Below are 21796 nucleotides of genomic sequence, written 5' to 3' on the forward strand. Positions count from 1 at the left end.
ACCTGTGATTGTTGCTCTTCTTCTGCACCAAAAAAGCCATTTCACAAAATGGGAAGCCAGTATACATACATGGCATGCAACAATGAGTGAAAAAGAGCTACAGTAGTCTACAAAGGTTTATGAAACTGCAAAACTATTTTTATTCAAATGCCCAAATGAAAGCACTATCTTGAACTTTTAAGTCCTTTTTAGTCAGGTAGCACCGAAATGGCAGCTTGGAAAGTTTTAGTATTACACTTTCTGGGGAGCAGTTTGATCCTGAACTGCACCTAACACGAGAGCAGAAATCTCCATGTATAGGCTACTTAAGCATATGTGCGTGCATTTTACATGGGTCCAACCTTTTCAGGAACAGTCAAGTTCATCCATTTGAACAACCATACTGAAAAAACAGGGCTGAATTTTGTTGTACCAGTGGGGCTCCTGGCACTGGGCCGAAAAGGCGGTGAGAATCCTGCCTTGGCCATTTAGAACTTCTCCAGCCACCACTACCAACCCCCCCACCCCCACCATGCGTAATTCTATGGCACCCGGCCAGTTAATAGCCTGCGCTGAGATCCCTGTCCCTCTTTAAAGATGGGCTGCCAGCTTAGTAGTATCGACAGTGCCACCAGGAGCAGTGGCACTCAACTAAAGGTAAGTGAGGTGGGGTTGCTGGGAGCAGAACAGCAGGCCCTGCAATTGAAGGTGGCAGGCGGGGGAGTGGTGTTTGGTGGTGGAGGGTGGACATTGAGAGCAGGGAGAGAAGGGTTCAAGGAGGTGGGTTGTTTGCTGGCAGGGTCCTCTGTGGGCCACCGATTGCCTACAGAAGACGGGATGGGACGGGACGGGATGGGAAAATATTTAATTGGGGGAGGGGGAATTACAATGCTATTAGGCAGGAACTGGGGAGCATAAACTGGGAACAGATGTTCTCAGGGAAATGCACGACAGAAATGTGGAGGTTGTTTAGGGAGCACTTGCTGCGACTGCTGGATAGGTTTGTCCCGATGAGGCAAGGAAGGGATGGTAGGGTGAAGGAAGCTTGGATGACAAGAGATGTGGAACAGCTAGTCAAGAGGAAGAAGGAAGCTTACTTAAGGTTGAGGAAGCAAGGATCAGACAGGGCTCTAGAAGGTTACAAGGTAGCTAGGAAGGAGCTAAGGGCCTCAGTTGGCCTCTGGGTGGGAAGGCCGTCTTTGGCCTATCCCAACGCCTGACTGAATTCCGGTACGATGGGAAAGTGACATGCCTTCTGTCCCCCACCTCCCACTGCAATTCTATGGGGACCCTGCCCCGTCTCCAAACCGGTTTCTGTGGGGGCTGTTAAAATTCAGTCCATACAGTGCTATTTAGGAGCAAAATAAAGACCTGTGCATATGACCCATTTTCAGCTACTTTCTTTGGCCTCCTTATCTCGAGAGACAATGGGTAAGCGCCTGGAGGTGGTCAGTGGTGTGTGGAGCAGCGCCTGGAGTGGCTATAAAGGCCAATTCTAGAGTGACAGGCTCTTCCACAGGTGCTGCAGAAAAATTTGTTTGTCGGGGCTGTTACACTGTTGGCTCTCCCCTTGTGCTTTTGTCGTTTTTCCTGCCAACTGCTAAGTATCTTCGACTCGCCACACTTTAGCCCCGCCTTTATGGCTGCCCGCCAGTTCTGGCGAACGCTGGCAACTGACTCCCACGACTTGTGATCAGTTTCACAGGACTTCATGTCGCGTTGGCAGACGTCTTTAAAGCGGAGACATGGACGGCCGGTGGGTCTGATACCAGTGGCGAGCTCGCTGTACAATGTGTCTTTGGAGATCCTGCCATCTTCCATGCGGCTCACATGGCCAAGCCATCTCAAGCGCCGCTGACTCAGCAGTGTGTATAAGCTGGGGATGTTGGCCACCTCGAGGACTTCTGTGTTGGAGATACGGTCCTGCCACCTGATGCCAAGTATTCTCCGGAGGCAACGAAGATGGAATGAATTGAGACGTTGCTCTTGGCTGACATACGTTGTCCAGGCCTCGCTGCCAGAGAGCAAGGTACTGAGGACACAGGCTTGATACACAGGGACTTTTGTGTTCCGTGTCAGTACGCCATTTTCCCACACTCTCTTGGCCAGTCTGGACATAGCAGTGGAAGTCTTTCCCAAGCGCTTGTTGATTTCTGCATCGAGAGACAGGTTACTGGTGACAGTTGAGCCTAGGTAGGTGAACTCTTGAACCACTTCCAGAGTGTGGTCGCCAATATTGATGAATGGAGCATTTCTGACGTCCTGCCCCATGATGTTTGTTTTCTTGAGGCTGAAGGTTAGGCCAAATTCATTGCAGGCAGCCGCAAACCTGTCGATGAGACTCTGCAGGCACTCTTCAGTGTGAGATGTTAAAGCAGCATCGTCAGCAAAGAGGAGTTCCCTGATGAGGACTTTCCGTACTTTGGACTTCGCTCTTAGACGGGCAAGGTTGAACAACCTGCTCCCTGATCTTGTGTGGAGGAAAATTCCTTCTTCTGAAGACTTGAACGCATGTGAGAGCAGCAGGGAGAAGAAAATCCCAAAAGGTGTGGGTGCGAGAACACAGCCCTATTTCACGCCATTCAGGATAGGAAAGGGGTCTGATGCGGTGCCGCCATGTTGAATTGTGCCTTTCATATTGTCATGGAATGAGGTGATGATACTTAGTAGCTTTGGTGGACATCCAATCTTTTCTAGTAGTCTGAAGAGACCACGTCTGCTGACGAGGTCAAAGGCTTTGGTGAGATCAATGAAAGCAATGTAGAGGGGCATCTGTTGTTCACGGCATTTCTCCTGTATCTGACGAAGGGAGAACAGCATGTCAACGGTCGATCTCTGCACGAAAGCCACACTGTGCCTCAGGGTAAACGCGCTCGGCCAGCTTCTGGAGCCTGTTCAGAGCGACTCGAGCAAAGACTTTCCCCACTATGCTGAGCAGGGAGATTCCACGCTAGTTGTTGCAGTCACCACGGTCACCTTTGTTTTTACAGAGGGTGATGATATTGGCATCGCGCATGTCCTGAGGTACTGCTCCCTCGTCCCAGCACAGGCATAGCAGTTCATGTAGTGCTGAGAGTATAGCAGGCTTGGCACTCTTGATTATTTCAGGGGTAATGTTGTCCTTCCCAGGGGCTTTTCTGCTGGCTAGAGAATCAATGGCATCACTGAGTTCCGATTTTGTTGGCTGTATGTCCAGCTCATCCATGACTGGTAGAGGCTGGACTGCATTGAGGGCAGTATCAGTGACAACATTCTCCCTGGAGTACAGTTCTAGGTAGTGCTCAACCCAGCGGTTCATTTGTTTGCGTTGGTCAGTGATTATGTCCCCTGATTTAGATTTGAGGGGGGGCGATCTTCTTGATGGTTGGTCCAAAAGCTCTCTTAATGCCATCATACATTCCTCTGATGTTTCCGGTGTCTGAGGCCAGCTGAATATGAGTGCATAGGTGTTGCCAGTAGTCATTTGCGCAGCGCCTGACTGTTCTTTGTGCAGTGCTTCTGGCTGCTTTAAGTGCAACGTATGTTAACTCGCTGGGGGCTTTCTTGTAGTTCAACAGTGCAATGCACTTAGCGGCTATGACAGGTTCCAGCTCTTCAATATGAGGTTGAAACCAGTCTGCATTTCTCTTCACACGTTCGCCGTAGGTGGTCAAAGCTGACTCGTAGATGGCGTCTCTGATGTGGGCCCACTTGGTCTCAGCATCCCCTGTGGGAGTGTTTTGAAGGGCTGTTACAAGTGAATTTAGAAATTTTTGTAACAGCTGTGGATGAGAAATTCTGCTCGTGATGATGCGCGGGTGGCCCTTCTGCTTGGAATGATGCAACTTCTTTGGTCTGAGTCTAACCTTGCTGCACACCAGGGAGTGGTCGGTGTCGCAGTCCGCACTGTGGAAGTTGCGTGTCATTTGAACACTGTTTAAGGAGGCTCGCCTTGTGACGATGAGGTCTAGCTGGTGCCAACGATCTAGGGTGCCTCCATGAAACCTGGTGACAGGGTTTAGTGTGAAAGAATGAGTTGGTGATACAGAGGTTATGATAGGTACACAACTCAAGCAGTCTCTGCCCGTTCTCATTCATCCTTCCAACGCCATAACACCCAAGGCAGGAGGGCCATGAGTCATGGTCGGCCCCAACCCTGGCATTAAAGTCCCCCAGCAGGAACAGGTGTTCGGTGTTGGGGATGCTGCTAATGATATTATGGAGTTCCTCGTAGAACTGGTCTTTAGCTTCAGGTGGGGAGCAGAGTGTTGGAGCATCGATGCTGAGTAGGTGTACTGGACCAGAGGTGGTGAACAGTCGGATGGACAGTATGCATTCCGAGCCATTTGAGGGAGGCTCTATCATGCTGAGCAAGGAGTTTCTGATGGCGAAGCCCACTCCATGCTGTCTTGGTTCTTTAGGATCCCTGCCCTGCCAGAAGAAGGTGTAGTCTTGTTCTGCTACAGATCCACTCGCGGGGAGGCGTGTCTCCTGAAGTGCTGCAATGTCTACATTGAGTCTACTGAGCTCATTGTTAATGATGGCGGTCTTCCAAGAATCGTTGATTTGTGTAAGGTCTTCCGACAGGCAAGGACACATAGTTCTGATGTTCCAGCTTGCAAAGCGAAGGGCTGGTACCTTTTTTCATATTGTTTGGTGCGGTGTTGCAGTCTGCTTTTCGGGCAATGACCCTGAGCTCCAAGCACCCATTGAAGCAGGTGGACTGTGGTGGGACAGAACCTTATTGACAGGGGGCTGCCCGGTTTGAGGCAGGCAGTAGCTGTCCAGTGAGGTGCGATGACCTCTCCCACCGACAAAGGCAACCCGTGGCACCCAATCTCTACGCCAATTGAGCTGGACTTATAACCCGTAACTGCTGCCTTCCGTGTTGTTTCAGTCGCTGTGAGGCAACTATGGAGTGACCTCTCCATGGCGCATGCCTGGGCGAATGTATGGAGGTTGAGAGTTGCCCAATCGTCAAAACCCCCCTCTCGGCCTTTCTGGTGGGGTCCAAAGGAGTGCAGAGTACGACGTTTGGCACCGGTATGGCTGCAGGAACTGCCGGAAACATGCCAAAGGTGACACATGACCGCCTACGGGGTTCCGCCCCGTATTTTCTGTTAGGGTTTACTCCCTTAGCCTTGGTCTCTCCCGAGACGCTCACAAGGCAGTGGGGTTGTTAGGGTCCCTACACAGGTGTACGATGATGCCGGTGGGAGGCGGGGGTGCGAGGGGGAGGGGTGGAGGGAAGGGGGTGTGAGGGGGTGCTGGGAAGTGGGCTAGGTGGGGTGCAGGGGAAGGGGGTGCAGGGGGAAAATGGTGCGAGGGGGTTGCTGGGAAGGGGTTGTGAGGGGGGTGCGGGGTGGGGTGGTGAACTGAGAGAGTGGAGCTGGGAAGCTCTAACCCTGTCTGCACACAGGATGCAAACCTTTGGTACCATACCCAAGTGAAATTTCCTTTCACATAAATTCTTCCAATCACGAAGTTCTTAATAATTTGAAAATAGCCGATATGTTGACATTCGGTGTCCACAAGCGGTGGATGCTTACTTCATGAGGTGAAGGCAACAGTAAAGAAGTACTCATTTAGCTAACAGGACAACAGGAAATGAGAATTTTTCCAAATATACTGCAACAAGCTTTAGGACTTCTGAAAATAGTTTTTACTTTCCAGTTATGCCATTGTTGTCTAAAACTGACATTTCTGATTACATAAAACATGTACAGAGTTTTATATTGAACTTATATTTTGCTGCATAATAAATTAACCAGTTAAAAATCAAAGTAGTTCTGATCAGGATGCTACCTTGCTGAACAGGAAAGTCAAGCCTGTCACTACCAGCCAGCAGTGTCGTAGATAAATCAAAAAAACCACTCTGCTGGTATTTAGGTGTTTTCTATTACTGTTAGGTACACCACAGCAAGATCAACAAATCTTTCAATATTTGTAACAGCTAAGTGAATATGTACATATTCGAGAAATGTAAAAGGATCCATTGTTAGCACTAACAAAATCACTTTCTTGGGAAACATACTTTTTAGTTATATGCATTCCACCGCCTTAAACATTCACACCCTCCAGCACCAGTGCATTGTGGCTGCAGTGTGTACTATCTAAAAGATGCACTGCAGCAACTCACCAAAGGTTCTTAAACAGCATTTTCCATACCCACAGCCTCTACCACCTAGAAGAACAAGGGCAGAAGTCACATGGGAACATCACCAACTCTACGTTCTGTTCCAAATCACACATCACCCTGACTTGGAAACATATTGTCTCTTGATCAGCGGTGGGACGAAATCCTGGAACTCCCTACCTAACCGCACCACATAGACTGCAGTAGTTCAGAAAGCGGCTCACCACCACCTTCTCAAGGGCAAATAGGGATAAATACTTGCCTTGCCCAAATCCCATGAATGAATTTTTAAAAAAATACAGCATATACCCATTTTGAAATAGGAATTTCAGCCCCATTGTGCTATAATATATTACTATGATCAACTTGCTTCAAACTCATCACCACCTCATAATCACAAAACTGAAAAATTAACATGACCTCTGTCAACTAATGCTACCCTACTAACGGGTGAAATACCACTGTTTCATGCGTGCAGCTGAGGAAACAGTACATGAAAAAGTAGTACTTCTGCTTCAAGCTATGTTGCTAATAAAAATAAAAAAGTGATATTTAAACATAACTTTTTCTTAATAAACTATAACGAAAGGGAGAAAAACTATAGTACAAACGTAAAAAGATAGATATTGGATGGGTGCCAGTAATTCCAGATTTCTAATGTTAAAACTCAAACACTAATATAAATCAATTTACAAAGGAATTTACCTACCAGTAGTTTAACAGTATATTTATATAGAAGTAACAATACAAATTGCATTTTTGTTACGATATGTCCATAGGACTTTAGCAGGAAAAAATAATATTGCCACATATCTGTTCATGAAAAATACCTTTCGTAAATTACTATTTTCTTTCACAAATGTAAAATCAGACATAGGCCCAGATATCAAAGGATGGTCATCCTAAAAGAAGATGAAGCCTAAAAAGTCTCTCTGCTGACTGTGGCAGATTAATTTGAAGCATGTAATTTAACATAGCCAAAAATTAAACAAAAAAGGGAATGTGCACAAGATATTGGATAGTAAGAGTAATTCTACACTTCTGTGCTCCCAGGACTGGGTCATACTTGCAAGGAGCCCAGATTGGAAAATTGAAGCTGCAGTGTTGGAGCCCTGTCTCTAACCAGCAGGAGTAGCTCCCTGCTGGGAGTACAGGATTGTGCAATTACCCATTCATTTTTATGCGAAAGAAAGAGATTTTGCATTTAGGCAGCATTCTCACCATGTGCCAAATTACTTCACACTTAAACAGTGACTCTTGAAGTGTGTAGTCACTTATATAGACTAACAAGGCAACAAATATGTGCAGAAAAAAGTACTGGACATAGTAATAAAATAAATGACCTATTTGTCTGTTTTTGGTGCTGTTCCTTCTGGGCTGCTGATTGACTAAAACTTTGCGAAAACTCTTCTGCTATTCATGGGTTTTTTACATCCTGTACAGGTAGATGGGTCTTGTTTTTATGTCTGAGGTACTTATTACATTGCTGTTCTACCTCTGCTGCATTGACGGACAGCCTAGATTATGTGCTTAAATCCTGGATGGGGCTTGAATCTACACCTTTCAACTTAGAGCTGACACTTGGGGAAATATAACGCCATTAAGTTTGGGAGCCTAGCTTCCAGATGTAACACATCATTAATATTCACGAGTGATTTTTTTATTCGTTTGTGGGATGTGGGTGTCGCTGGCTAGCCCACCATTTATTGCCCATCCCTAATTGCCCTTCAACTGGCTTGCTAGGCCATTTCAGAGGGCATTTAAGAGTCAACCACATTGCTGTGGGTCTGGAGTCACATGTAGGCCAGACCAGGTAAGGACAGCAGATTTCCTTCCCTAAAGGACATTAGTGATGGCTTTTTACAACAATCAACAATGGTTTCATGGTCACCATTAGACTAGGTTTTAATTCCAGATTTTTGTTAATTAAATTCAAATTTCACCATCTGCCAATGTGGGATTACCACTACTTTACCACCTCCCCCATTTATTTATTTTTTATTTTAGAGATACAGCACTGAAACAGGCCCTTCGGCCCACCGAGTCTGTGCTGACCATCAACCACCCATTTATACTAATCCTTTACTAATCCCATATTCCTACCACATCCCCACCTGTCCCTATATTCCCCTACCACCTACCTATACTAGGGGCAATTTATAATGGCCAATTTACCTATCAACCTGCAAGTCTTTGGCGGTGGGAGGAAACCGGAGCACCCGGCGAAAACCCACGCAGACACAGGGAGAACTTGCAAACTCCGCACAGGCAGTACCCAGAATTGAACCCGGGTCGCTGGAGCTGTGAGGCAGCGGTGCTAACCACTGCGTTACTGTGCCGCCCTTTGTCGAGTGATTTCCTATTGTTTCTAATCCTAAATATAACACATTTTGAAACTGTAATCTTGTACAAGCAATCAAGGGGAATGGTAAGTAAGTGTATCATGTGTACAATTATATGATCACTATTACATTGAGAGAATTTGCTTATTGTTCAACAGTTTTAGTCAGTGATGGACAGGAAGAAGTCAATTATTTTGCATTTGCTTTTAATCCTCCATGTACTGTTATTGCTTGCTTTCATAACTGCTCTTCACATATCGTGCAGTAGTCAGCTATGTTTTTGTGCTTCTCCAGCTCCACATGGCCCAGTCCCTCCTTCAGTCCTTCCTGTAGGTCCCCAGGTCACAACCGGCAGCTCCACTCTATCAAAGAAGAGGCCTCCGCCCCCGCCCCCTGGACACAAACGAACCTTATCTGACCCACCAAGCCCGCTACCTCATGGTCCCCAGAATAAAGGTCTGATTCCTTGGGGTGAGTTTTTCTTATATTAAATTAGTTAAGCGAAGTTACTGTAGGAAGCAGAAAATTGTATTATTGTTTATCAAAAATAGAAATGATATTAAAGGGAAAAACTGCAAAAAGTTAATTCTTCCTCATTCATTGAACCTCCACATATCAAAAGAATTTGCTGTCTTGAGTGCAGGGAAACTAAATTATCTGGGGATTTGGACACTTCAAGAAATTGACACCCTTGCATTGCTACATTGGTCAAATGATTATCATCAACTCTGTTTTATGTAAGATGTCATTCTGGACAGCACCATTATTTTTTCTCCCTTTGTCCATAGCACTCTTGATTGTTTAGGTATTTTCCTTCTATGTGGTGCATCCTAAAATAAATGTGGGAGAATCTGAGACGCTATGACTGCAAGACAATATCTACAGTTTCCCTAGCCACTGGGGAACCCTCGTTTATAGTCTGTGGCTGGCTTTTTACTAAATTGATTAGGCAGGTGAAATTTCACAATCAGCTGAGTAGAAAATGGAAAATACAACACTCGCTTTTTTGCTAAAATTGTTGATGGGAGGAATTTCATTTGTTACTTTTTGAAAAGCCCCATGACACCATTGAGCTTATTTGTCTGACATTTCTAATAAACCACTTAGATTAATGTACTACTCAGTTATTCAGGCTAATATGTGTAATATCAGCTCGCATCAAACTTGCAATAACCCACAATAGCCAGGACAGTAGCTCAAGATTGCTGTGTTACTGGACATGGCTGATTATCTCAGGGTTCACTATGGACTCTTGACCAAGCTCGTGGAACTTGGAACAGGCAAAGTACCCGATCCAGAAAGCTTGTACCCATTAAAGGAGATGAGTATTAAGACAGTGAAGCTTTAATTGGCATTTGATAGTTTTATTCCACTGGGGAGAGAGTGTTCTCAAGATTGTAAAGTGGCTAAAAATCTCCCATTATTTAAAAAATTAAGTAGAGCTGGAAAATATGGCACTGTATGTTTAAAAAGTTTTTGAAACAGGTTTCAGTGATCTACAGTGCTCAGTTGTACTATTAAAAATGGCAAATGGAGTATTAGGTTTCATTGGAAAGAGATAGAGTACAGATCAAAAGAGGTTCTGTTGTGTAAAAAGCATTGGTCAGACCCAATCTGGAATACTGTGTGCAGTTACACTCACCCACTTGTCAAAAAGGCATTGTTGCAAACAACAAAGATGATTTCGGTTACCAGGGATTTAATTTATAAGAAATGGTGAAAGGAGGCCTTACTCTATAATTCAATTATCCAAAGAGCATGAACATTAAAAAGTCAGGGAAGAAGAATCACCTCTCAATCACCATCAGTGACATAAGTCACTACTGTTCAAACATTTGAGGATATTCTGGTGGGAGGCTGTTAGTGAATGGACTATGTTGTTTTCGATCTTTGTTAAACGACTTGGGGAGCTTGTCACAAAATTTTGCCCAAAATTTAGAGGAGTGATTTTTCTTAAGTCAGTCAGGGTGCGCTGATCAGAGATTTCTTCAACACTTCATGTTAATTCCTTTGAAGTAATGTATCAGTTTGTTGAAGTGAGCTTTAGTTTTTCTGCTTCAATAAAACCATCGATGTTTCTGAGAATAACAAGCACTTGGGGTAAACCCATCACGAACCAGAGATCAGTCAAATGACCAAAAGAATGCAACTCGACATGTCATTTCTTGAAGGGCAAAAACTAGCACGAAAGGTTGATGGTCACTTTGTAAGCCAACATGCCCAAGGGTCACTCGTATTATTGGGTACCTGGGAGTAACAATGTATTAACTAAACATTTATTAACTTGATCTGACAGCTGAGAGAATGCACTTTGAAGGAGCAGTGGCTGCAAAATTGGCTACAGGAAAGAAAGCAGAGAGTAACGGTGAATGCTTGTTTTTCAGACTGGAGGGAATTAGAGAGTGGTGTCCCCAGGGATCGCTGCAATTAGAATCACTGCTCTTTTTGATTAATATTCATAATGTGGATTGGGTATACAGGGCATAATTTCAAAGTTTGCAGATGACACAAAACTCAGAAATGTAGTAAACAGTGAGGAGGATTGTAACAGACTTCAGAAGGACATAGACTGATGAAATGGGCAGACACATGGCTGATGAAATTTAATGCAGAGATCTGTGACGTGATTCATTTTGGTAAGAACAATGAGGAAACGCAACATAAATAAAATGGTACAATTTTAAAAGGGGTGCGGGAACAGGCACATCTAAGGCTGTACGTACTTAGATAGTTGTGCTTCACACAAGGTTGAACTTGTATTTAGACTCCCACTGGTAGTATTCTGTACTATGCTATAATTGTTTTTATGTGGAAGTCAAATTACAGAGAAATACTATGTTGCCTATTATAAGTATAGTATTTCACATTGTTAGAAAAAAATTTCAGCCATCAAAAATGCAACACTCCTTGTTCGGACCTGGTATGGTTGGAACAGTTGGATTTTGAATTTTGTGTTTTGTATTGCTGGTCAAGTGTTCATCGTATTTTGCGTTCAATGAGAGGAGTGGTCTAGAATAAGGCATTAAATATAAAAGTGTGGGAAAAGTCAGCTTACATAATTTGACAGACAGGACTCCAAATTTCTTCAAGGAGAATACCCCAGGTGATTTATTTTTCATCCCCACTGGATGTTGTAAATTCTATTCGCACGTGGAAGTTGAACTTCCAAATAATGAGGAACATTGTACCATTAGCTATCTTCAAAATTGCTGTTTTGATGAATAGTTGATGGTTTTGCCCTTTTTATGCATCAGTTTTATTTTACATATATTATCACCATGTTCATGCAGCCTTAGAAAGCAAGAATACACAATAGTCATCATTGTGACCAGAACATCACTATTGCACTGAACAAACAAGGCCTTAATGAAAAATAATAACCCAAACATGCAGCTGCACTCAACCAAGGATGTGTGTTTGTGGAGTCTGGTGCCTCTTGATTGACTTTCTGGCCAGTCCAAAGTTCTGGCCCTCACGAAAATTAGTTTCTGTAGCTCCCAGGCAATTGTTCTCCTTAATTACCATCACTGGAATTGCTGAAGAGGAAGGAAATTGGGAATAAATAGGTTAGTGTGAAGCAACAGATTTGACAGTATTTCAATACAATTACCATCCATTTTTATGAGTAAGGCAGAAAATACTGGGAATATAAGGCAGGTCAAATAGCATCTATAAAGATAAAATATAGGTTATCATGTGTGTACTTTTCATGTTCCACTGAAAGGTATCCACCTGAAATGTCTTTAGCTGTCTTTTCTCTTTATAAATGCTGACTGATCCTTGTATTTTTGGTATTTTCTGTTTTCATTTTTCCACCATTTGCAATTTTTCCTTTTGATTTGACATTTTAAAAACAATACTGTGGGTCTCTCTCCTATGATGTTGCACACAGGGAGTCAAGATCAAGTGTAGACTTGCGGTGAAGTGGGGACTAATTGGACCTGGCACACAAACATAACTTGGTCTTCAGTTTAAAGTCTTGCATTCTGTCATTTTTATAACTAATACATATATGTTATAAATGATTCACAAATTTCTATCTCCATATTTATAATAGAAACTACCTATACTAACTTCTAATGCTGTAATTAGAACAACAGCTTGCATTTATATAAACCCCTTTAACATAGGAAAACATCCCAAGGTGCTTCACAGAAGCATAATCAGACCGAAATTGACAAAGCCAAAGGAAGATATATTAGGAATGGTGACTAAAAGCTTATTCAAAGAGGTAGGTGTTAAAGGAGGGGAGAGAGGCAGGGAGGTTTATGATGTTGGGGAGCTTGTTATGAAAGTGCTTCCATTTTTTTGTTAAATTTTTTGGGGACTCATATTTAAATAGTGGAAATGGATTTGATTTTGGAAGGCTGAAGATTTCATAGATGCTAGACTTTTTGTTGTTGACAGTTCACTGAAAACAACCTTTACTGGATGTCAGATGCCTTACGATAAATAAGCAACAGATACCTTGGTGACCTGGGGAAGATGTTTGCAGAGAAGTGACGTGTTAAGATTTATAGTGGTCAGGAAGCTCTGAGCTGCTGTTTGGGATTTTACTTCTGAGATATTGTTTTGGTTCAGTTGGGGTGTGGACAGTGCTTGAAAAGCAGTTGAAGATCAACCTGCCAAGAAAGAAACACAAGCTCATCTTGCCTGTACCCCTCTAAGAGACCCTGAGAGGTCTACGATGTCAGCTCCTTGTTCTTCCTGTCTTTGGAAAAACCCTGCAAAACCAGAGTGTGATAGTGGAAGCCCCTGATGCTGCATTTTTCCTGGAAAGCCTACCAGACTATTTGTTGACATCTCCAGAATGAACTGCTTCTGAAAAGATCCCAGTGACCCGTCACATATACCCACATGCCAGACCGAAAGGGACAACTGACATCCTTGCATATCTTCTCTTTTTTCTTCAAGAATTAGAAAGTATTTGGCCAGAGTATTCTTTTTTGTCTTTTTTTATTTGTAACAGAACTCTGCAGAAATAATTTCTTGATTTCTTTTCAGTGTGTGTGTGAGTTCGTGTGTGTGAGGTATTTTAAAAGGGAACTTTCATATTTCAGTCTGTATTAATGCTTTGCTTCATTACTGGATAAGTCTTGTTTTATAATAAACTAATAATTTTGTTGTTTATTAAAGAAACCTGGTTGGTTTATTTTATTCTGGGATAAAGAGTGGAGTATATGATTGACCCCATCGGTAACTAGGTAAAAATTTAAATATATGTTGTGACCTCTAGAGAAGTGGAACTAGAAAAGACAGTGCACTCCTCCCACCTCAGTCGTAACAAGGTGGTTATCGGCAATCTTTGGGATGGAGAGAATATGGGGTCAGAAGCTTAGGTCAAGGTCAAATAGGACCGAGGTTGCAAACAACCTGGTTCAGCCTGAGACAGTGGGGAATGGAATCAATATTGAGGGAACGGAGTTTGTTTGGGAACCAATTACAATGGCTTCAATCTTTCCAATGTTTTATTGGACGAAATTTGCAGTTGATCCAGCACTGGATGCTGGACAAAGCGGATGACAACACACAGGCAGTGGACAGGTCGAGTGAGGTGGTGGAACGATATAACTAGAATCATAGAATCGTTACAGAACAGAAGGAGGCCATTCAGCCCATCATGTCCACACTGGCTCTGAAAGAGCAACTCCCTCAGTTCCATTTCCCTGCCTTCTGCCCATAACCCTGCACATTCTTCCTTTTCATATAACTGTCTAATTCCCTTTTGAATGCTTCAATTGAACCTGCCTCCACCACGTTCTCAGGCAGCGCATTCCAGACCTTAACCACTTGCTGTGTGAAAAAGTTTTCCTTCATGTCACTTTTGCTTCTCTTACCAAATACTTTAAATCTGTGCCCTTTCATTCTTGATCCTTTCACAAGTGGGAATAGTTTCACTCTATCTACTCTGTCCAGACCCTTCATGATTTTGAATACCTCCATCAAGTCACTTCTCAGCCTTCTCTTCTCCAAGGTAAACAGTCCTAACTTCTCCAATCTATCTTCAAAACTGAAATTCCTCATCGTACCATTCTCATGAATCTTTTCTCTACTCTCTCCAATGTCCTCACGTCTTTCCGAAAGTGCAGCGCCCAGAACTGGATGCAATACTCCAGCTGAGGCCGAACTAGTGTCTTATATAAGTTCAACATAACCTCCTTGCTCTTGTACTCTATGCCCCTATTAATAAAACCCAGGATACTGTATGCTTTATTAACCACGCTCTCAACCTACCTTCAATGACTTATGCACATATACACTTGGGTCCCTCTGCTGCTGCACCCCCTTTAGAATTTTACCCTTTATTTTATATTCTCTCTCCATGGCTCTTCCTACTAAAATGAATCACTTCACCTTTCTCAGCATTGAACTTCATCTGCCACCTGTCTGACCTTCCACCAACTTGTCTATGTCCTTTTGAAGTTCTATACTCTCCTCCTCACAGCTCACAGTGCTTCCAAGTTCCCCATGATCTGCAAACTTTGAAATTGTGCCCTGTACACCAAGGTCTAGGTCGTTAATATATATCAGGAAAAACAAGGGTCCCAACACTGATTCCTGGGAAACTCCACGACATACCCTCCTCCAGCCTGAAAAACATCCATTAACGACTACTCTCTTTCCTGTCACTTAGCCAATTCCATATCCACGTTGCTGCCGTCCCTCTTATTCCATGAGCTATAATTTTGCTGACAGATCTTTTGTGTGGCACTGTATCAAACGCCTTTTGAAAGTCCATGTACACCACATTAACAGCATTGCCCTCATCAACCCTCTCTGTTTCTTCCTCAAAAAACTCCAGCAAGTTAATTAAACATGATTTTTCCTTAAGAAATCCATGCTGACTTTCCTTAATTTACTCGCATCTGTCCATGTGACTATCGATTTTGTCCCGAATTATTTTTTATAGAAGTTTTCCCACCACCAAAGTTGAACTGACTGGCCTGTAGTTGCTGGGCTTATCTTTACACCCTTTTTTGATCAAGGGTGCAATGTTTGCAATTCTCTAGTCCTCTGGCACCACCCCCGAGTCCAAAGAAGACTGCAAAATTATGGCCAGTGCCTCTGGCATGTCCACCCTCACTTCGCTCAGTATCCTTCGATGCATCTCATCTGGTCCTGGTGCTTTATTCACTTTAAGTAAGACAGCCTATTTAATACTTCCTCTTTATCAATTTTAAACCTCTCTAGTATCTGACTTACCTCCTCTTTCAACATGGCCTGGGTTGCATCTTCTTCCTTGGTAAAGATAGATGCAAATTGTCATTTAATACCTCAGCTATGCCCTTTGCCTCCATGTGTAAATCCCCCTTCTGGTCCCCACTTGGCTCCACTCCTCCTTTTAACTATTTATATGCCTACAGAAAACTTAGGGATTTCCTTTAATGCAAGCTGCCTGTCTCTTTTCATGCTCTCTCTTTGCTTCTCTTATTTGCTTTTTCACTTCCCCTATGGACTTTCCATATTCAGCCTGGTTCTCAATAGTATTTTCGACCTGGCATCTGTCATAAGCACACTTTTCTTCTTTATCTTAATCTCTACGTCTTTTGTCATCCAGGAGCTCTGGATTTGTTTGCCCTACTTTTCACCTTCGAGGGAACATACCTTGACTGTGCCCGGACTATCTCTTCTTTGAAGGTAGCCCATTGTTCATTTACTGGCTTTCCTGCCAGCTTTTAAGTCCAATTTATTTGCCCCAGCTCCATTCATACCCAATTGAAGTTGGCCTTCCCCTAATTACTTACTCTTACCCTGGATTGCTTTTTGTTCTTTTCCATAGTCTAAACCCTATGATGCAATTATCACTATCCCCTAAATGCTCTCCTACTGATGCTTGATCCACTTGGCCCACCTCATTGCCAAGAACCAGGTCTAGCAGTGCGTCCTTTCTCTTTGGACTAGCAACATGCTGTTGAAAAAATGTTTTCCTAAACACACTCTAGGAACCCTTGCCCCTCACTGCCCTTTACACTATTATTATCCTAGTCTATGTTTGGATAATTAAAGTCCCTCATTATAACTACCCTATAATTTTTGCACCTCTTTGCAATTTCCTTGCAAATTTGTTGCTCCACGTCCTTCCCACTAGCTGGTGGCCGATAGACAACACAGAGCGATGGAACTGCACCTTTTTTGTTCCTTAGCTCTAGCCAAATTGATTCTGTCCTCGACCCCTCTGGGACATACTTTTTTCCCTTTCCTATCTTCCCTGAACACCTTGTATTCAGGAATATTTAACACCCAGTGCTGCCCTTCTTTGAGCCAGGTCTCTTATAGCCACTGGGTATCATCAACATACAACCTGTTGTAATGTTTATGGATAATGTCGCCAAGGGGCAACATACAGATGTGGAATACAAGGGGGCCAAGGAATAGATCTTTGGGATCTCCAGATGTAATGGTGCAAGGTCAAGAAGATAAGCTATTGCAAGAGATTCTTTGACTACAGTTGGACAGGTAAGAGTCAAACCAAGTGAGGGCAGTGCTGCTAGCTACACAGCGGAGAATAGGTGTTGGAGGAGGTGTTGATGACCATAACCTTGGCTGCAGAGAGGTTGAGAAGAATGACAAGGGATAGTGCGCCATAGCCACAGTCACAGAGGATGTCATTTGTAACTGCCATTAGGCAAGGTTGTAAACCTCATTAGAGATTCAAAGGTGGAATTGTAAAAAAAGAGGGCCACAGATTTGGGAGGCAACAATACATTCAAGGGCATAAAAAGAAAGTGAAGTTGGAGATGTGGAGGACAGAGGGGTCGAGGATGAATTTTTTGTGAGTAGGGTTTTGATGGCAGCAGTTTGAAAGGGAGCTAGGCCATGACTTGAGAAAATGGGAAATGAACATCCAGGGATATTCAGTATTTAGAAAGGACAGACAAAAAGTAAAATGCGGTGGAGTTGCATTGCTAGTTAAAAATGAAATTAACGCAATAGTGAGGAAGGATATTAGCTCTGACGATGTGGAATCTGTATGGGTAGAGCTGAGAAACACTAAGGGGCAAAAAACGTTAGTGGGGGTTGTATACAGACCCCCAAACTGTCGTGCTTATGCTGGGAATGGCATTAAACAGGAAATTATAGACGCACACGATAAAGGAACATCTGTAATTATGGGTGAGTTTAATCTGCATATAGATTGGGCAAATCAAATTAGTCACAATATGTTAGAGGAGTAATTCATGGAGTGTATACGGGATGGTTTTTCTGGACCAATACGTTGAGGAACCAACTAGAGACAGGCCATTGTAGACTGGGTATTGTGTAATGAGAGAGGAATAATTGACAGTCTAGTGGTGGGAGACACCTTGGGGATGAGCGACCATAATATGATAGAATTCTCCATCAAGATGGAGAGTGATAGAGTTGATTCTGAGACTAGGGTCCTGAATCTTAATAAAGGAAACTACGAAGGTATGAGGCACGTGTTGGCTATGATGGATTGGGAAATGTTACTTAAAGGGATGATAGTGGATAGACAATGGAAAACATTCAAAGAGCGCATGGATGAACTACAACAATTGTTTATTCCTGTCTGGCGCAAAAGTAAAATGGGAAAGGTTGCCAAACCATGGCTTACAAGGGAAATTAGAGATAACATTAGATTCAAGGAAGAGGCATAAAAATTCGCCAGAAAAAACAACAGACCTGAGGATTGGGAGCAGTTTAGAATTCAGCAAAGGAGGACCAAGGGATTGATTAAGAAGGAGAAAATAGAGTACGAGAGTAAGCTTGCGGGGAACATAAAAACTGACTAAAAGTTTCTATAGGTATGTGAAGAGAAAAAGATTGGTGAAGACAAATGTAGGTCCCTTACAGTCAGAAACAGAGGAATTTATTATGGGGAACAAAGAAATGGATGAACAACTAAATGCATACTTTGGTTCTGTCTTCACAAAGGAGGACACAATTAGCATACCAGAAATGTTGGGGAACACAGGGTTTAGTGAGAGGGAGGAACTGAAGGAAATCAGTATTAGTAGAGAAATGGTGTTGGGGAAATTGGGATTGAAGGCCGATAAATCCCCAGGGCTTGGTAATCTATATCCCAGAGTACTGAAGGAAGTGGCCCGAGAAACAGTGGATGTATTGGTGGTCATCTTCCAAGATTCTACAGACTCTGGAACAGTTCCTACAGATTTGAGGGTAGCTAATGTAACCCCACTATTTAAAAAGGGAGGTAGAGAGAAAGCAGGGAATTATAGACCAGTCAGCCTGACATCGTTAGTGGCGAAAATTCTAGAGTCCATTATCAAAGATTTTATAGCAGAGCACTTGGAGAACAGTGGTAGAATCGGGCAGAGTCAGCATGGATTTACGAAAGAGAAATCATGCTTGACAAATCTACTAGAATTCGAGGATGTAACTAGTAGTGTTGATGAGGGGGAGCCAGTGGATGTGGTTTATTTGAACTTTCAGAAGGCTTTTGACAAAGTCCCGCGTAAGAGGTACTTGTTGGCAGACAGGAAACAAAGAGTAGGAATAAACAGGTCTTTTTCCAAATGGCACGCAGTGACTAGTGGGGTACCGCAGGGAACGGTGCTAGGACTCCAGCTATTCACAATATATATATTAATGATTTAAATGAGGGAACTAAATGTAATATCTCCAAATTTGCAGATGACATAAAATTGGGTGGGAGGGTGAGTTGTGAGGAGGATGCAGAGAGGCTTCCGGGTGATTTGGACAATTTGAGTGAGTGGGCTAATGCTTGGCAGATGCAGTATAATGTGGATAAATGTGAGGTTATCCACTTTGGTAGCAAAAACAGGTAGGCAGATTATTATCCGAACGGCTATATACTGAGAGAGGGGAATATGCAGCGAGACCTGGGTGTTCTCGTACACCAGTCGCTGAAGGTAAGCATGCAGGTCCAACAGGCGGTAAAAAGGGCAAATGGTATGTTGGCCTTCATAGCGAGAAGATTAGAGTACAGGAGCAGGGATGTCCTGCTGCAATTATACAGGACCTTGGTGAGGCCACACCTGGAATATTGTGTGCAGTTTTGGTCTCCTTATCTGAGGAAGGATGTTCTTGCTATAGAGGGAGTACTAGACTGATTTCTGGGATAGCGGGACTGACGTACGAGGAGAGATTGAGTCGGTTAGGATTATATTCGCTGGAGTTCAGAAGAGTGAGGGGGAATCTCATAGAAACCTATAAAATTCTAACTGGACTTGACAGGGTAGATGCAGGAAGGACGTTCCCGATGGTGGGGGAGTCCAGAACCAGGGGTCATAGTCTAAGGATACGGGGTAAACCTTTCAGGACTGAGATGAGGAGAAATTTCTTCACCCAGAGAGTGGTGAGCCTGTGGAATTCGCTACCACAGAAAGCAGTTGAGGCCAAAACATTGTATATTTTCAAGAAGGGGTTAGATATCGCTCTTGGGTCTAAAGGGATCAAAGGATGGGGGGTGGGGAAAGCGGGAACAGGTTACTGAGTTGGATGATCAGTCATGATCATAATGAATGGCGGAGCAGGCTCAAAGGGCCGAATGGCCTACTCCTGCTCCTATTTTCTATGTTTCTAAGAGGGAATTGTTTATAAAATGAGCTAACGTGAGGGCCAGGAAGGAAAGTTGAGTGGTCAACAGTTTAACGGGAATAAGTTCAACAGTCGGAGATGTATCTCATGGACAAGCGTAAGGTTGCAGAGGACATGGGAGATAGGAAAGTACAGAAAGATGCAGAGTCAGGGAAAGAATGGGGGAACCTCAGCTTGGTGGAGTAGTGGGGATATGACAGGCAGCTGAATGGATGGCCTCAATCTTAGTAGAGTAGTTCATGAGCTGCTTGCACATTTTTGCAGTTGAAGGTGAATGAGTCAGGGTACTGGGTTTATTGAGATATTTGGAAGAGGAGAAAAGAAGTTGGGGATTATCTTTTTATTTTAAGATGATCCTGGAATGGTAAGCAATTTTGGCAGAAGAGAGCAGGACCCAGTAGTGCTTGTTGCGGTCCAGCCAGATCTGGCAGTGAATGGCTAAACCAGTTGTGCACCACATTCATTAAAGTTTGCACCTCTTGGACTTGAAGGAGCGAAGGTGGTGGCTGGAACAGGGGAAACATTCAGGATAAGAGAGAGTAAGGGTTTTATTGGAGATAAGGGTATCAAAGACAGAGTTGAGGGAATGATTGAGCAGATTGACAGCTGCAGAAGAATCGTGGCGAATGGAGGACCAGTTGCACACTTTCAAAAGAGGTGTTGCTGCAATAGCACCACTGGGGATAAAAGGGGGACAGTGTGTAATTACAGTATGACAAGCTTATTTGGTCAGTATCATAGGAATTTATAATGGGGAAAAAGTTTGCCAGGAAGTGTAAGATTTTCCAGTAGATAAGTGAGGAATATTTTAAATAGAAGATACTGGATATTCCTTGCCTTTTTAAATAGTATTCCATACAAAGTAAAGATATTAAGTACAAAATTTAGAATCCAGAACTGTATTTCTACCTTTAGTTAGGAACGTGTGCTTATCTTGTACAATTCCATTCTAGATGTAAGGATAGAATAACACGAAACTTCAAGCTACAATCAGTTTATATTGACATATAGAATGCTATAATCTTAATCCAGTTATTGACAATATTTAATGAGTATAATTTCATCAGTTAGCAAAACATTTTTTGTTTGTACAAGTTTTTTCATCTTTTGGCTTTCAACCATTCATCGTTTTGGGGGGCTTAATTAGCACCTTTGTGCCACAATATGCTGTTTGTTTTTGGTAAAAATTGTGGAAAAGTTAGAAATATAAACTTTTTTTCATTGAAAAATATAAGATTTTACCAATATTTCAACTAAAGAATTTATGTATGCAATGTTTGACATTGGTTACTTGTGACAAAAAACTGCCGGTGATATTAGCAAAATGGTTCTTGGCCTGGATTTAGCAGTCAGTGACGAAAAAAGATGGCGCTTGCCGTTCATTGCTTTTAACTGCCCACAGAGTTTTTATGCACTTTTGAGGGGCACCTTACAGTTACTAGAGAACCTTTTCAGCGCAGTACCCTCTATAGAGGATCTTTGGGATTTATGAGCAGGGCAAGTAAAAGTGTGTCTTTTCAACCAGTCAGATGGAAGAATCCTCACTGAGACCCACAGGGCTGGATTTTAATGAGCTGGAGCGAGTGGGAGTTTAAGACAGGCAAAATTGACAATGCATCGGGAAGCTGGGTCCAACCTGCCAACTTCCAGGTTTCACCGCACCGTGTTAGACTGCATGCGAAACACCTCAGAAGAGGGGGGCTACCACTTAACATATGTTAATCGCTCAATTAGAGCAATATTGACTTGGGTTTTCAACTTTAGCTTTGGATCTACGTGTTTACTGAGCTTCCTAGAACTCGCCTGTGAAAGCAAG

General features: G+C 43.1%; 1 protein-coding gene across 1 annotated transcript in view; it reads left to right on the forward strand.

Moving 5' to 3' along the window:
• LOC137370298 (arf-GAP with SH3 domain, ANK repeat and PH domain-containing protein 1-like) overlaps window positions 1–21796 on the forward strand; it is a 443522-nt gene that overhangs the window by 394643 nt on the left and 27083 nt on the right. Inside the window, exon 23 of the mRNA XM_068032677.1 lies at window positions 8731–8907. Coding sequence (XP_067888778.1) covers window positions 8731–8907 — 177 coding nt within the window. The remainder of the gene's footprint in view (window positions 1–8730; window positions 8908–21796) is intronic.

The sequence above is a fragment of the Heterodontus francisci genome, chromosome 5 (genome assembly GCF_036365525.1).
Source record: "Heterodontus francisci isolate sHetFra1 chromosome 5, sHetFra1.hap1, whole genome shotgun sequence".
NCBI classification, from domain to species: Eukaryota; Metazoa; Chordata; class Chondrichthyes; order Heterodontiformes; family Heterodontidae; genus Heterodontus; species Heterodontus francisci.